Below are 18,184 nucleotides of genomic sequence, written 5' to 3'. Positions count from 1 at the left end.
AAATATTGAAACAGACTTTTGCATGGGTGGATCACTTCGGGGGGCCGATTTTGAGTTTGTGTTTCCATACAAACTGTCTTTGTAACCTTATTTAATTTTATTATAATGAGGCAGCCTGTACTTGAGCAGAATAACTTCCATTACTTTGCTGGTTGTTTCAGTTGAGATGTAGCCAATTTCTTATTGGGTTTACCCTTTATTAACACATCTATTTGTAAATTCTTAACATATTTGCACTACATTAAATTGCAGTGAAAGTAGGCAGCCTTGTCTTACTCCAACTGTGGTTTTAAACCAGTCCCCAATATTATTGTTGAAGTACACTACACTAGTGGCATCCTTGTAGAGGTTCTGGATAACTTAAATTATGTTTTTATTTATGTTGTACTTTTCCATTGTCGCCCAGAGTGCTGTCAGGGTGGGATTTCAGCTCGTTGACTCCGGGGTAGACATAAGTTCCTCGAGTTCCCAGGTTCCCCACCTCGACAGTTTAAATCCTAGTAAATAATATCGGCATCGAAGCCGTTACTGGCCAACACTGAATACAGGGTAAAAATACACACTCCTTTGATATCGCCATTCACACGATTATAAAAGAAATGATTTTAGATCTACGACATTTAGAAGGTAGTCAAATAAACTAACTTACCCAATACTGGGGAAGAACACCACACAGAGAACTCCATCTCAAGGCAAAACAAGAGAACTCCATCTCAAGGCAAAACAAGAGAGCAATGACACCAATATAACGCATCCTTAGGAACAGAAACCTACGAACCCTTATGGTGCTCAAAAGAAAATACCAAACAAGATGCGTACGACAAGTGCCCCGTGCCATACTCGATCAAAAGCATTCTTGAAATCAATAAAGACAGGGAAAAGATTCTCTTGGTGTTGGAGGTATTTTTTACAGAGTATTCTGAGGTTTAGGATTTCTTCTGCTGTACTTTTCAATATCTTCCTTGAAAGGATAATGGAAGATGCTCTCGAAGGCTATGAAGGTACTGTAAGCTTTGGAAGAAGAAAAATTACTAACCTGTGCTTTACAGATGACATTGATGGCCTATCAGGGACAGAAGAAGAACCAGCTGACTTGGTGATGCGCATTGACAAGTCTTCTGCAGCATATGGTATGCAAATTAATGCCAAAAAAAAACAACAAATTATGACCAATATCCAACAGGGCTTTAAAAGGGGCATCAGTATTGGAGATGAAAAGCTGACTGGTGTTCGCAGCTTCAAATACGGAGCTATTGTCTTAGATGAGGGAACGAAACCTGAACTACTGGCCCAAATTGCCGAACTGCACAGTCCACAGCAGCCCTTTCAAAACTTGAAATATATGGAAAGACAAAGGCTTAGCCCTCTGCACCAAAATCAGACTGATGCTCTCCCTGGTCGTGGCCACATTTTTATATGCTTCTTGGATGCTGACTGCAGAGCTAGATAGGATGATCCTAGCAATGGAATTGAGATGCTACAGAAGGGGTATCACATTCAAAGACCGCATCTCAAACCAAACGATTAGAGACAGGGTTACTGCAGCGATTGGACCACATGATGACGTGCTATCATACAAAATGCAAGCTAAAAATCTATGGCCATATTACAAGATCGTCAGGGCTTGCAAAGACATTCCTTCAGGGAACAGTACCAGGAAAAAAAGTAGAGGCAGACAGAGAAAGCGATGGCAGGACAACATAAAAGAATGGATGGGCCTGCCACTGAAAGAGGTTTTAACTAAGGCAAAAGATAGAAAGTAATGGAGAAAATGGTCGATGAATCTTGCATGGTGCCCCAACAGTCCAACAGACTAAGGGATAGTGTATTGACATGGTTACTATGTGTGGTCAACGGTAACACACGGTCAAGAGACCTAAGAGTTAGGGGACTTGCGGGAAGTCACGAGTATTTGTAAACATGGGCAAGGAAAGAACATCTAGTAGAGGTTTGTTTTGTATCTAATGTTAGCCTTGTTAATATGTTACTATTAAATGCTTTACAATTAAAGGCACCTTACAATTAAATGCACTTTACAATTAAAGGAACTTGTTTCTTCACAGATAGGTAAAGGTAAAGGTAAAATTACAGAGATATCCTTTAAATATTATTAAATTTAAAGAGATTAAGAAATGAATTTTTTGTTGCTTTATATAATTTTTGACAAAGCTATTGATGAGGATTTTATTTCTAATGGTTATAGTTTTAACTGCATTAGTTTTTCTGAGGTTTTCATTGCCAGAAGTGGCAATGGATATAAGCACTCCACTACCTATAAAGTGCTTCCTAATGGCATGTGTCTTAAGTAGCCTCTGCCAACCAGTCCAACTCCTGGCCTTCATGTGAGGCTCAGATTTTAAGTCCAGCAGAGCCTAAACCAGTAAGCTTCAGGCAGAAGGATCTTGTTAGCCATTGCTGGCTACCCACCTAGAAGAAGGAAAACTCTGAATTCAAACCTTTGCTGCCTTGCATCTATACCCAATCATGGAAGGAAAATCAGAAGCCTGCAACCATAAGGCAGTTTGCAGCACTCAGTGCTATACCCTGGCAGAGCCTGCGATCCTGCTGACCACAAACTGTATCAGTACTTGCTGCTCCTTTGGATACATCAGTTGCATGGAGAGAGGGGAACTGATGTGTGGGCAACATCATTCTGACCACAGCTAATGCCCAGGCATTCATCTCATTTCCATGAGATGATCCATAGTCGCTTTGTGAATGATTGAAGGGAGGCCATTAAGTTTTTTTTGAATGTTTTTGATGTTTGTGGTTGAATAGGATAGTAAGACTATAGATTTCATCCTACCTTAGATCTAATAATATTAACAATTTAAGAAATTTTACCCTATAAAATAAATATGTTTTTAAATTAAAGTTTTTTTAGTTCTAGAAAAGTGATAATAATAAGAGAAAGATAATTATTTTCAATAGGATAGAGTTTTATCATTTGATTCTTATGTATCACTATTATGTCTACTGTCCAAACTCCTGTCACTTAATCATCACATATTCTGATGAAAGGTTTACTCAGCAATTAATATTTCTTGTATTATATGTTTGTTTGTTATTGACATTGCAATATCCTGTGGATAATAGCACTGTTTGCATCAAATGTGGCAAAAAATGCAGGTTGCTATTTGGCCTGGGATGGTCAGGTAAAAGCTAAATATAATTTCATTTTCAAGCACAGTTTTGGAATTTTACAGGAACATTTAGGCCTAAGTGCAGCCACATCTCTATATTCAAACTTATAGCTCATGCCTCTTCAAGACATACTAATCACTCTGCTAGTAAGGTGCTTTTGACTATTTGTATGTATTGTTTGTTTCTAACTTACTTTAAAGTGGCGACCTATATAGGGGACTATATCAGCTTATGCCACCACTTTAGTCAAGTACAATTTATTTCCCTTGTTCAAGAAACTAAACAAAATAATTAATTACCAATAGTTAATTAACTAATTGGTTAATTTTTTTTATATTGATTCTGTTTTGTCGGGCAAAAGAAATAATTGTGCAAAATTATCAGCTTGATCCAAGATTGGGTGTCGTAGAAATAATGTGTACAAATATTTTACCAGACAGACAGAGTGAGTTGATGTAAGCTTTGTAAAAACATTTCTACATACACAACATTATGAATTCATATTTTGATTTAAAAGTGGTTGATTTGTAATACAAAATAGTTATTGATGATGCTACTTTTTTCAATTTTATTATCCACCTTTTCTTTCCAAATAATATGGGGATTATTAAAATTATGACAGAGAAATTGCTTTACATGTACTTACCATGTTTATCCTGAATTTTTTTAATTAAAAAAAAAGCACCTTTTTGTTAATTGTATTTCTAGAAAATGTATTTATTTTTAAGTGAGATTTAAAGATAGTGCAGGTTATTTAATTTTTTTTTTGTGAAAAAAAAAAATATAATTATTTATTTTCACATTAGTTGTTTTTGTTTTTTTGTGCTAATATTAATAAAAGACCTTGAGTTTGTCCTCTTATTATTTTGCTGGTAGATAATCTCTCATATACAACATACAAATATCTATTTATTTCTTGACAGAGGCTGGAACATTCATTTTAATTTCTTTGAAACAGTGGAAGAAACAAAGGTAAGAATTGTGCAACTTTCTTTTTTTTTCTTCAGAAAAAAAATTGGGTTGAATGTTTAATATTCTCAGAAAAGAAAAGATTTAAAAAAAAACATCAGAGCCTGTTTAGCTGTTAATTTAATTTAATTTAAATTTCAGGATGCAGATGACAAAGATTTAAGTGTTTCTGATAAGTTGAATATTGTGATGCAAGTTGCAAGAAATGTCCAAAATATACTTGGAGAAGTGGCTGATTGTCTTGAAAAAATTAAAAGGTATAAAGTAACATGATTAGGAACTCAGTCTTTCCTTTTTACTTTTGAAATGACTACCTGGTTTTGAAAAGTTGTTTCAAGATTTTGCTAGTAAGAACTTATATAGCAATAATAAGGTTTATCTTCAAGAAGCCCCAAGATTAATGAAGAATGCAGTGACTATGCAGCCCAAGCTGCAACCTAAATATTTAGTCACATCTAGCGCAAGCATAACCCATGTCCACCAGTGGTTGATTTAGATTTCCTTTTCGCCGTCTACTTCTGTCTTTGGAAGCAGATTTTCTTTTTGTCTCAAAAAAGACTGCTTTTGGCATACTGGATACATGCCCAGGGTGACTGTCAGACCATAAGAAGTCCCTCTATACTGTCCATACAAATAATATTTACATTATTTTTTTTATGAATTTTTTTTTAATTTTGTTTTTCCGCACTCTGTTTTGACTTATTAACTCATTGACTGAGGTGTTTTTTTTTTTTTTTAAAAATGCTACTTTTAAAAAAAAAAAAAAAGAAAATGTTCCAAACATGGCTAAAACAAAATTTTATTGCTTAAGTACCAATGATGCTATAATAGCATATTTGGTATCAAAGTAAAGGTAAATGAATGGAGAATGTGAAAATGTAAACATCTTTCTATTTAAATATAAGATACAAATTATAATCTAAATAATATGACACTCAGAAAAAAAAATGGATGCCAACTTTAGATTTTTTGAGACCTAAATTTAGATTTTCTTCTTTGTATTACTGTTGAAACAGCATATTTAGACTATTTACAGCATTTTCAAAAAGAAATGTGATAAAACAGTCAATAAAAGATGATGAATCATTGATTATATTATTATTTTTACCTGGTTTTTTAGTCAGAAAAAAAGTGAAAATTATTGCGCTTTTCATTACTACCAATAACAATAGCTACCAGTACTAAATCTATCAACCAAATGCACTCAAATATTATGTACATTTGAATCAATGGGATATAGATCTAGATTTGTCTTCTTTTTATTTGCCTAGAACATCTTTCATTCTAATACTAGACCAGTGCAAGACATAGGCTAGCGAGAGAGCAAAGCATAAATCTCTAACTAGCTGAAGGACAATAAAAATTCTAATTCATTATACCTAAGATCTAGACCTAGATCATTATTACTATTCATTTTTAATAAATTATGGATCTAGAATAGTTTTATGTTTCACTTTTATTTAGTAGTAAACCTTTTGGAGTACTTACAAGACAGAGTACAACTTGAACCTGTATAAGTAGGACTATAGTCATGGTGATGATTTTTACTTATAAACAATACTAAATAACAATTGCTACAAAATAGACCAAGAAAAAGCCCAGCATGGTGGATGAATATTGGATTTAGATCTACCATTTCTGTTGTTTTCATTTATCTTAGGCTTAGATCTATAGGGATCTACCCAGGTGTAAAGATAAAAGCATAGATCTAGTCAACCTTTATCTACATTCCAGACTCCGAGTCAGAAACCCCATTGACAACGAACAACATGCTGAGAATTACTCCCTTAGAGCACGTGAGAGGAAGCGAGCAGTGAGTCTTAAGGTTGCCTTGTCCCCGTACAAGGACAGCCTCTGTGTCGTACATGAACCAGTATTCTCTCTATCTATACCTTGTCCCAATCGTCCTTCGTGCAGAACTCTGCATTCATAAAGAATGTGGTCTATTGTTTCATCGTCCTCCATGCAATGGGGACACCGTGTGTCGTAATTCTCCTTCCATCGTCCGAGGTAAGCACCAATTGGACAATGGCCGACCCGGAACTGGGCTAGGACTGCCTGTTCCGCACGATTCAATTGCCACCATGCATCCCTTCTGTCTGGTCTCCTCATTGCCCGATAAAGCTCACGCCCCTTGTCCGAAGAATCCCAGCCGTCGTGCCAAAGTGTCAACATGCGCTGGTTGACTAGGGATCGTACACTTTGATAAGAGCACGGTTCATCATGTTCGAGCGCCGTTGCGGCCGCGGTTTTCGCGAGCTGATTTGGCTGACCACCCCACAATGGGCGGGCACCCATTGCAAAGTAACGTTCACGTCGAATCGTAGGAGACGCCCTCCGACCGTTAGGACGTCCCATACCCTTCTAGCACCTTCATCCAGCCGTTCTATGGCCTCCAGTGCAGCCACCGAGTCCTTGAAAAGGACTAAGTCGTTCGCTGACGCAGTCCCGTTACGTACCATCGTAGCCACCCAGTCCAGTGCTTGGAACATTGCTTCGAGTTCAGCCACGAGGCTGCTTTTCTGCTGACAGGATCCACTGAGCTCGTCACTTTCGGGATTGCCAGAGAGTCGAACTACCGCCCCGTACCCAGCTTTCACAGTTCCCTCGAGCGTCTGCACAGAACCGTCTGTGTAGATGGTGGTTACTCCGGCTGGATATGATGCGATAGTCTCTCTGGCTGCTTGTAGTGGGACTCTGCTTCGTCACCACTGGGTCGAGAAGGCTCTTCCGTATCGTCGGCATGCCGAGAGCCTCCATCGGGAAGGTAGAACCGGACGGGGAAAGAGCAGCCCGCTCCACCGGCAGATTCGCCTCTCTGACCAACCCGCGTGCCACATGCATGAAGCAGGGCCGGTTTTTGAGGCGTCTCCTGCCCTCCCAGTTGTCGACCTGACTTCTGAGTGGGCATCCATCTTCCAGCCGCATATATCTCTCGTGAGCTAGTATGACGGCTCGCTCTCTGCGCAATTTCAACGGTGGGATGTTTGCCATAACCTCACCAGCGGCAATTGGCGTTGTCCTAAAGGTTCCACAGATTAGTCTTAAGGCTTGGTTCTGAACAGCATCTAGGCTTGCTAGAGTCGTTTGCGAACCCCAGACCTGAACAGGAAGACAGTAGTCCAAGTGAGAGCGTACTTCACCCATGTACAGTCCTCTCAGCACATCAGCTCTCGCTCCCCACTTCGTTCCAGCTAGTTTCTTTACGATGTTTAGCTTCTCGGAAGCTGTTTCCTTCACCTGCTGAATATGATCGCACATAGTCAGTTTCTGATCGAGAATAACTCCAAGGTACTTGGGCTTTTTATCCCATTCCAGAATCTTGCCATCCATTCGAAGCTCGACAGGTTCCTTCAATATATCACGGCCCAGCGTAAACCAAGAGTAAACCGACTTCGAGTGGTTTACCTCAAGGTTCCACATTCTGGCGTAGCAGGATAGAGTTGTTAATGCCTGCTGGAGAGTGCCAATGAGCTGTTGGCGATCTCTCCCTGACTCCCACAACACGATATCATCTGCAAACAACAGCTTCTGACATTTCAAAAGAGCCGGCAAGTCGTTGATAAAGACCAAAAATAGCGTACAGCTGAATGCCGATCCCTGCGTCACCCCCTGCTCGAGTGGAAGTTTCCTCGACAAGTGCTTACCAACATGAGTCTGTACCGTTCTTTCCGTGAGGAAATTTTGGATCCACCTAAGCATATATGAACCGACACCTAAGTTCATCAGTTTCAACAACAAGCCGGGCCTCCATTCTCTGTCATAGGCCTGCTTGAGATCGATAAATACCGCTAGCGTCGACTGACCAGGTCGATTTGTGTTGCCCCACTGGAAGCCATCCGCCACTTTCTGCATGAATAACGTCACTTGATCGATCGCATTTCGTTGCCTCCTGAACCCGCCCTGTTCAGGAGCAATGAGACCCTTGTTTCTAGAAACCATGTGAGCCTTCTATTGACCATGCGTTTGGCCGCCTTCCCGACGTTGGACGTCAACGAGACGGGTCGGTAGCTTTCTGCACGATCTGGGACCTTTCCCTTTTTGAGCAGGGGAACAATCGTTGCCATGCGCCAAGCCTTAGGGAAATCCCCCTTAGTCCAAGTACGATTGATCAAATCCAACAGTTTCCTTCTGCCAATAGGACCGAGATGTTTCAGCAGTTGCTGATCCCATCTGGCCCTGGTGCCTTGCGCAACTTGCACTTCCGAAGTGCAATGTCTAGCTCTCCGTAGGTAAAAGAGTTGATGAATGTGCTCGTCTCGTCCTCGCCATAGACGTAACTGCGTTTCGCTTTCGCCTTCCTGATGCTGTCTAGAGCTTTCGACACTTCGCTCCTCTCACCCATCCTAGAGATGGCCGCAAAAGCATGGTTTAGAGCGTCCGACCGTTTAGAGTCAGTGATCACCAAGCCTCGAGCCGTTTGTAGGGGCGCAGCTGCTTTTGGTTCTTTCACCCTGGTTAGGTTATTGAGAAGTTTCCATGCCTGTTGTCCGTCCGCAAGATCCAGGTTAACACATGTCTTCGCCCACTTCGGTCTCGTACCCTCCGCAATGGCTTCCTTCACCTCCGCCATAAGCTTGTTGTAAGCTCTTCTGGTTTCATCGGTTTTTCGACGACTATGCTGCCTACGTGCAGCCCGCCTTAGTCGGATTAGGCGTGCCAGAGCGGGAGACCAAAAGTGACTAAACTTGCGCCCCCCGTAGGACCTCGGGATAGCTTTTCGAGCAGCACCTAAGATGGCTTTGACAAAGAGGCTGTATGTCCGGTTAATGCAATCTGCTTGGATATCCAATCCGTTCAGAGCTGCAGCCGATGCACTCCTAAACAGATCCCAGTTAGCACGCTTGTACACCCATTTTGGTTCTGTGTATGGGGTACTCACGTTGAGCTTCTTGAGTTCGATTGTGACCAAGACCGGCAGATGATCGCTTCCAACGTCGTTGAGCACGTCCACTCTCGACTGTGACCTTAAGTCAGTTGACACCAGGGACAAATCTGGCCGCGACATGCCCCCATGCCCGGTGTGCAGAAAGGTCGGGGGACTGTCTTTGCCCTGCAAAACAACCAGATTTGTTTCGTCACATATCTCAAGTAGTCGGCGCCCTCGGATGTCAGATTCCGTGCATCCCCACGCTGGGGACTTAGCGTTAAAATCACCTGCAACGATCATCCTTGTATCAAAAGGCTCACGCAGTTTGAATTGCAACTCAGACTTAGGTGGATTGTAGAGGTTTACGCATGTGAATCACTGACCATATTTGTACACCTCCACTGTCAAAGTGTCAGTCCCACCGGGTCCCGCAGGGGCGCTGGATTCCACTACTCGGGCTGTAAGCGTTTTACGTACGAACGTTATAAGTACCTGGCACCTCGAGCAGGAACACCGGTAGGCTGTGAAGCCATAAAGAAGAGGTGGCCCCTCGTCTGAGCGTAAAGTCTCTTGACACAGTAGGACATCTGCCTCGTACTGCTCTGCTATCATATAGACCTCGATCCGTTTCAGCGAGAACTGCCGATTCAGATTGAGGTGGATAATCCGTAGCTGTTTGCTTCGGTCGTAACCGGGTGAGAGTGCACCACTCTCCCTCGCCTTGCCTCCTGGTGCGTTCACCTTTCGGGTTTGGGTGAATGAGGGTGTACCACGTCCTCTAGCCTTGCCTCCTGGTACGGTCACCTTTCGGGTTTTCGTAGGGGGCACAACTCCCCCGTTTGTGCGTGAGGCCATCGTGGCGCTCTGGGACAGTGGGCTGGGCTCGGGCGTCGCACCCGAGGGATGCTGGCCACCTGACTCACATCCTATGGTATTGCCGGTCTTTTGGGGGGGCACGACTCCCCCGTATGTGCTTGAGGCCATCGTGGCTCTCTGTGTTAGTGGGCTGGGCTCGGGCGTCGTACCCGAGGGATGCTGGCCACCTGTCTCACATCCAGAGGAAACCGTTTCGTCCCGCGTTTTCTTGTCCGATAGTAGCAAATTTTTCGACCACAAACCTATCGTTGCCGTTGTGTGGTCGGAGCCTGTTAGACCGGTAATGCTCATACCCGCGTTTTCGACATTTGACTTTTGCATAGATAGAGAGAAATTTTGCCCCGGGGGGGGGGGGGGGGCGGACTGGTTGCATGTAAGACACATAGGCTGTCCCAATCGTTGAGATAGTTGAGACTGGTGCCCAAGACCGCTGAACCCATTGTCGGCACTGCGAGCTTGCCCTCGAGAGAGGTGAAATTTCGGAGACCGTCTCTTTCAACGATCGTTACCAATGCCGTCAGCGTGACGGCTTAGTGCGATGCCGGTGTCTCCGGAAACACTGGCCCCGACGTCCCCCAACGTTTACGGCTCGCCGTATCGTAGCACGCTGGACTCCGATCTTTTCACCCCCGTACTCAGCCTTGTGAGCCAAATACAGTGGCTACTAAGTTAGCCATGCTCCCCCACTCGGTGGGAGGCGGAGACGTGTGGCTGTTTTAATTTTACATTGATCACCTGGCCTTTAAAATCTGTAATCAAAAACCAGTTCCACTTAGCCACCCCCCACTTGGGGTGTTCACGCGACAACCACGATGAGGTGGGATCTGGAATTGCCGCGCATTACAGACTCCAGACCTAGCCTAAGCCTAAGGACAATACTAGATCTAAATCTAAATGCTAATAATGTCCAAGTCTGCTTCATCCTATGCTAAATCTTGATCAAGATCTAAATCTTCATTATTACAATTCATAGAAGAATAAGTAAAACAATAATAAAGCTTCTTCAGTAGTAAACATTGTGGATGTGTCTTGGACAAGCATAGCCATGATGTTGTAGATTTTTACAGATAAACAATAATATAAAAAAAAAGAAAATGGGCAAAAAATGCCCACATAAATGTGGATGATTATTTGATGTAGATCTACCATTTCCTTTCTTTTTATTTATAATAAGCTTAGATCTAGAGATATATCTAGATCTAGAGTCTAAATCTATTCAATCTCGATCTACACTCTACACCTAGCCTACTGACAATAATAGATTTAGATCTAGACAGATCTAAATTTTAAATACTAATAATATAGATATAAATATGCTAAATTTAGACTTACCTGGATCTAATCTATATATCTAGATCGAATTCTTCATTATTACTATTTATTTGGGATAAATTTTAGAATAATTATAAAGTTTCTTCAGTAGTAAACATTGTGGGTGTATCTTGGACTAGCGTAGTCATGGCGACGTTTTTTTACATCGTAAAAAAAAAATAAAAATAAATGTCTAAATAAAGCCAAAAGCTTCTAATCTCTATGTAAACAAAGGATGAAGAACTCTTTTATAAAGTAAAAATAGTTCCACTGTTGTTAGTTTAAAAGTTAATTTAAAAATGCAACGAAACAATGGTAGGGTATGAACGTCTATGGGATAGACGTTCCGTGCGTTTAGGGGCAGTCAGACCATCTATGGGATAGACGCTCCGCACTCAATGAGTTAAAAGAAATATTTTCTTAAATTATTTTTTTTTTATTATATTTTTGTAGTCAATTCATTTTCCTTTAAAATAAAATCAAATATAGTATATAATAAAATAAAAAGTTAAGTTACTTCTACTGCAATTTTTTTGTTTGTACCGAAAAAACTCTATTTTTTTTCTATCAAAATAATACGCACTGAATGAGTTATGAAGAATTTTATACCACCCAACAATTCTAAGAAGAATTTGATACCATCCAACAATCTTAAGAAAACTTTGATTCTTCCAAACAAACTTAAATGTGGATCTAAAATTTGTTTAAAAAAAAACAAAAAAAACTGTTTGTATATTGTGCTAGCCAAATAATATTCAACTAATTCCATATTCTGACAGAATTATTCACTTAGCCCTTTGTAGTAAACTTCCATATTTTGATAAAGTTCATTAACTTTTTTAAATCATAAAATGTTACATTTTGTTTAGAAATAAAAGGAAAATGCATGCTCTCTTTTTGTAAATCAAAATTGTATATTAATATAATAAACAAAGCTTATTTTAAGTGTAATTGTATCAATTAGTCATGACATTAAATTTGTAACAGATCTAGACTAACAATTATAAATCTGTGCGATTAGAAATGTTTTTATGTAGTGCAATTTCATGCTTTTGGCTTTCTCAGTCTGCTATGATTCTATCACTTGTCTGAACTAGTTGGGAAGGAGGGAGTGAGAAAGAAAGTGGTAGCTAGGTGAATTCTACCATGATCATGTTTATAAGTGCATTATAAAAAAAAGTTGTAAGACTTGAATTTGAAATTGAGGACTCAAGCCTGACTGTCACTGTGACATTGTTTATGAAAATACAAGGTTTCATAGCTATCTATTGTTAGTTTCAAAGTTCAAAGGGGCGACTTATAAAGGGGACTAATTCAGCTTATGCAACCACTTTAGTCAAGTACAATTTATTTCCCTTGTTCAAGAAAGCAAACAAAATAATGAATTACCAATAATTAATTACCTAATTGGTTAATTTTTTATTGATTCTTGTTTTGTCAGGTACAAGAAATAATTATGCAAAATTTAGCTTGATCCGAAACTGGGTTTGGGAGAAATAATGTTACTGAAAATAGTATAAGCTTTGAAAAATGAGCAAAAAACTGAGTAACAAACATATGTATATACTTATATATTATATAAAGCAGAAAGTAAGGCATATATGTATGTATGTATGTCTGGCATAGGAATCAAAACCATTTAACCAATCTTGATGAAACTTTGCATAAATGTTCCTTGGGTACTAACTGGAACCATAACATATGTATAGTAGCCTTAAAACAAACTAAAGACCCTCAAAAAAAAAAAAAAAGTTGCCCAACACTATGAAAGTGTTACTATTTCATGAATCTAGGCCATGTTTACAAAGACAAAATCGAAGGGATCTAGATCTAATTTTAAGAACTACACTTCGCACAGATAGTTTTTTACTTTGACACATGAAAATACAAAATATAGTCTACTGATTTCATTAACAAAATTAACTTTCAAATTTGTGTTTCAAAAGCATTTTTTACACAAATTTGTTCCTTATATCTGTGAATTTAGAATTCCTGACGTACATTCTTTCATTAGACAAGACCGAAATGTTACACATCTCTCTTTTCTTAGGTCTAATTCAACTCTAAGTAAAATATTAAATGGATGACTTAAAGGGTATCGCCTTATATTTAAAATCTGTTTTAAATTTCTTAATAATATTTTTCTTAAATAGGTGTTCAGATAATTTTTTTTTTGTTTCTAACAATCTTACCTAGGATTTTAATCACATCTCTCATCTGCCCATTTGACTTTCACCGTAGAGGTGCTTTGACAGTTCGCATAACCTAATCCCTCCATTTTTCCTGGTCAGCATCTGTTCTTAGCTGGTTATCAAGATAGAGGTCTGTCCATTCTTATCCAACCAGCTTTTCTGGGCTGACCCTTTCTTCATGCTCCCTCCACTGTACCTTGAAGAATGACTTTTTGATAGTCAAATATGACCAAACTTATTCAAGATATAAACATTTCACTTATAACTTTTGAGTGAATCTAGTGTGAATGTATATTTTGTTTTCTATAGTTATAATGTGTTTTGGTGTCATGCACAAATTGTAAGACAGATTTCCTTATGGATATTACAGATGATTATTATTATTAAGTTTTCAGCAATGAAAGACATTTGATGAAGAAAGAAAATAAAACATAAGCAAAGACAATAGGAGCACCAATGCATCAATTTGGAGTTAAACCTAGATACTTGGTCAACTTAAATAATTGACATTAGTTTATCTTGACACTTTGTTGTTTGTCAAAAGCAGCATTATACTAAACTGATCTAAATTTGTACTCTAATTAGTCTTGAAAACAACTATTTTGCAGTTTACTAACATGGCGTCATCCTCAAGCAAGTCAGAAGCTTTTGTCAATGACCTTTGTTGCTTTTATAACATCTTGTCTTTTACCCACCAATTACTTATTTTTCTATGCTGGTAAGAATGTTTACATTCTTTTTTGTTAAGAAATGAAATGTTGATATTTATAGAAGAGACATTTCAGGAATTAACATGCCGGTATAATAGTTTTTTAAAAATTTCACCAGGTCTTGGATTAGGCATCAAATTTTTTATTATTGATTACATTTACAATCGATTTCCTCGTGTAAGAAGAAAGTATGATTCTACTTATCAACTATGGGCAGAGCTACCAACCGATCTAGAGTTTGAAAAAAAATTCATCAAGTCTGAGATAGATAAGGTAATGAAATATTATCAATTATAGATAGATATGGCTATGAAATAATTAATTTATTAATATATATTTATGTGTTAAATCATGTGACTCATAATTTTTATTTATACTTATAAAGCAATCACACAACTTCTTGTTTGTCTTTTAATTACTTTAATTAATTAATAAATATAAGGCTTGTCTTCAGTCTCAAGATTAATGAGAAGTGCAGTATTTCACGTGTCTATGCAGCCCCAGCTGTGACCTACATAGTATGCCACATCCAGCGCAAACACCGAAGCAGGACGTTTTGGCGCCGCCGTTTTGGCGCGAAGGTCGTTTTGGCGCGAAATACGTTATGTACGTTTATTGTATTATTTCTTTTAAAAGAATTATTCATATCTATGTTTTGCATGAGTGTTTGTGTTATGACATATTTTTCACGTACTAAATGTAAATGTGTGTTTATTTTTCACATCATTTTCTTTAATAAACATTTTGGCTTGTGTATGTGTGTTTATTAAGAGGCACTCTTTTATTTTCAAAAAAAGTTTTTTAAGATTTTAAAATTAAAAACAAAATGAAACGATGATAGACTAAAAATTGATGCAATTATTTGTTTACATTAACATTGGTTTATTTAATGACTGTATGGTATCTCCAGCTATACATACCAAACACTTGCTAATAATAAGAAAAAATATAATACATGTACCATGTTTCTCAAAATACTAAGTTAAGTATACATAGACACCATGGTTATTTGCCTAAGTCGCTGGAATTCAAGGGATCATAAAAAAAAAAGCTACCGGTATGTGCTTATTAAATTATCGTCAAATGATATCTCGTGCCAAAACGTCCCGTCGCCAAAACGGCTCGCGCCAAAACGTCCCGGCGCCAAAACGGCGGCGCCAAAACATCACGTACCGCGTAAACACAACCATTGTCTGCTGGTGGTTGATTTAGATTTTCTTTTCACTGTCTATGTCTGTCCTCAGCAGTGGATTTTCTTTTGGTCTCAAATTAGTATCCTCCAGCTTCTGTAATTTATCTCCAGCTGTCTCGTTCGGAAGTCACCTGCAGCAAGTTGACACCTAGGAGATTCGGTGATTGTGTGGTAAAGTGTTCGGCTTCTGTACCGAAGTCATGGGTTTGAATCCTGGTGAAGAATGGGATTTTTAATTCCGGGATCTTGCGTGCATCCAAGTTAACCCAGCTCTAATGAATACCTGGCTTTAGTTGGGGAAAAGTAAAGGTAGTTGGTCGTTGTGTCCACATGACACCCTCGTAAAACTGTGGGGCACAGAAACAGATGACCTTTACATCATTTGCTCTATAGATCACAAGGTCTGAAAGGGGAACTTTACTAAGTTGATGCCTAAGCTGGTCTCTAAAGCATTTCAGTTGTGCCACATTTGCTCTCAGATAACACCTCGTCCACTAAAGAGTGTCAGTCGAGCAAGAATCGTGCAAAGATCCTTCCTGCTACCAATGAGCAGTTAGACTTTTCTCCCTTTTTGTATAGGGATATGATTACGGAATCTCGAAGTTCAGGTAGAACCACACACTTCTCCCAGTATAGAGCAAACAAGTCTGTTAGCCTCTTAGTTATGGTGACACCACCAATTTTAAATATTTCTACCGGAATTCCATCAGAGCCAGGTGCTTTGTGTTTTTTGTTTTTTTTTGAGTTTATGAATTGCTGTTTCAACTTCTTCGAATGTCTAATAAGATAGCACCTATTTATTTATCAATAAAATTTATATTTCGGGCAGATAAAGCTCGTCAGCCTAGTAAGGCAATTCTTCTAGGGAGGGATACTCTGACTTCGAACTCCAGTTGCCTTGCAGTACTTAGGCTTCAGGAGACAACCTTGAGGAAAAAATCAGGAGTGAAGGCGCTTAGGGGTTGGGAGTATCAACTATGATATTCCCTCTAGTAGCTTCTGCAACTGAGCTAGTGCCAAATGTAATGTGAAGCATTCCTTTGGATCACAGCAGTAAGGTCGAGAGAGGGACCATGATGCATGGGTCACCCATGACCCCTTTATCTAAGACCCAGGAATGCACCTCGGAGAGGAAACTCTGGTGCTGCTGCAAAGGGGTCTTAGCACCTCACTGATCAGCTACTGCCAGCCTCAACCTGGACAGCCCCCAGTCAGTTAGGTGCTAATCCGCCACAGCCTGCCTGCTCTAATGGGTGCTTAGAAGAGCGTAGTTTAAAACAACAAGTATTGCACCAAGCAATGAAAGAAGAAAAATTTAAATGAAAAAGAAAATCCCTGTCATGCGACTGGCCACATGGAATGTCAGGACAATGTGTCCTGGTCTCACTGATGATCTTCAGCAGATTGACAAGGCAAGGAAGATGGCAGTCATAACATAGTTACAATTTATAAAAATAAGGGTGACCTCTGTGTAACAATTATAGCAGTGTTTCACTGCTAAGCATAGTAGAAAAGGCTTTTGCTAGAGTAATTCTTGGCAGAACGTGTTTATCCAGAGTTGCATTGTGGCTTTAGGGCAGGTAGATCTACAGCAGATATGATTTTCTCTTAGCAATAGCTACAGGAGAAGAACAGAGAACAAAAGCAGTCCCTCTTTATAGCATTTATGGATTTGAACAAGGCTTTTGACCTTGTTAGCAGAAGCGGTCCATTTGCTGTACTAGAGAGAATAGGCTTTCCAAACAAGTTACGGAAACTAGTGTCAGCTTTTCATGAAAATATGCAGGGCACTATACAGTTTGGAAGTTCCGCCACGAGGCCATTCTCCATCATCTCATCTCATTGGCCTCCTTCAGTTGTAGAAAGAAGATAGTTCATCTCTAACAAGTGAGATGAAAGCTGGGCATTGTTTATGGTCGGAACAAGTTGCCCACACAGCAGTACTCCCTCTCCACGCAGCTGATGTGACCAAAGGAATGGAATATCTGATACAGCGGGGTAAAACAAGGATGTGTTCTGGCTCCAACACTATTTGGCATTTTCTTTTCAGTCGTACTAACCAGTGCTTTTAAATCCATGGAAGATGGAGTATATATATATCCACAGTACATTCAATAGAAAGCTTTTTACCTGGCACATCTTAAATCCAAAATAAAAAGACATCATATCTTGATTAGGGAGCTGCTGTTTGCAGATGATGCAGCACTCATATCTCATTCACAAGAAGGACTACAGAGGCTTGTGAATGCTTTGGCAGCTGCTTGTCAAGCGTTTAGCCTTACAATAAGCCTCCCCAAGACCAAATTCCTGGCAAAATGGCACAAGACATGAAAATTGGACCAAATGAGGTCGCTCATTCTTTTTATACTGAAACTGTGTCATAATCCATGATAGCAAGTGCAACAACAGATAACACTCTCTAGAATTTGCTTTTTCTTACTTGTATGGCTAATCTCTATCTCTCCATTAACCTTTCTTGAAAATATGTCCTTTGTTCTGATCCTTCAAGATCCAACAGCCTCCCCTGTTCCTTCAATGCTGCTACCTCAGCCTAGTTCACCATGGTCTATTACAAATAGTATACTGTCACTAGATCTAGATTTTAATGTCTCAATTGTCTGTTGACAGGAGATTGACTATGTACAGATGGTTAAATGGGTTTTACCTTTCTGTTGGGCGTCACTTGTTACGAGCAGATGAGACTCTTAATCATACACCAAACACACTCATCTACAGTAGATTCAACAAATAATAATATGTCAATAATAACCTTGTTTACATTTCTCTATCGCACCATTTCAGATTCACACTATGCTGCGCACATAACAGTTACTTTTTTCCATAGTAATGGAACAGAACTTAAATTATTAATCTTTGAGTTTAACTTTGATGGTAGAATTTTATGCATCGATTTTACTCT

At 39.3% G+C, this 18,184-nt stretch overlaps 1 protein-coding gene across 5 annotated transcripts in view; it reads left to right on the top strand.

Annotated features, from left to right (window-relative positions):
- LOC106054184 (GRAM domain-containing protein 4-like) overlaps window positions 1-18,184 on the top strand; it is a 95,277-nt gene that overhangs the window by 49,626 nt on the left and 27,467 nt on the right. For all 5 annotated transcript variants that reach the window (XM_056025802.1, XM_056025803.1, XM_056025801.1 and 2 more), the window contains 4 exons: window positions 4,068-4,116; window positions 4,255-4,370; window positions 13,971-14,080; window positions 14,191-14,345. In XM_056025802.1, the coding sequence (XP_055881777.1) occupies window positions 4,068-4,116; window positions 4,255-4,370; window positions 13,971-14,080; window positions 14,191-14,345 (430 nt within the window). The remainder of the gene's footprint in view (window positions 1-4,067; window positions 4,117-4,254; window positions 4,371-13,970; window positions 14,081-14,190; window positions 14,346-18,184) is intronic.

This window comes from Biomphalaria glabrata, chromosome 4 (assembly GCF_947242115.1).
Source record: "Biomphalaria glabrata chromosome 4, xgBioGlab47.1, whole genome shotgun sequence".
Classification (NCBI taxonomy): domain Eukaryota; kingdom Metazoa; phylum Mollusca; class Gastropoda; family Planorbidae; genus Biomphalaria; species Biomphalaria glabrata.
The sequence above is the reverse complement of the archived record's forward strand: the minus strand, read 5'-3'. Positions and strand labels throughout refer to the sequence as shown.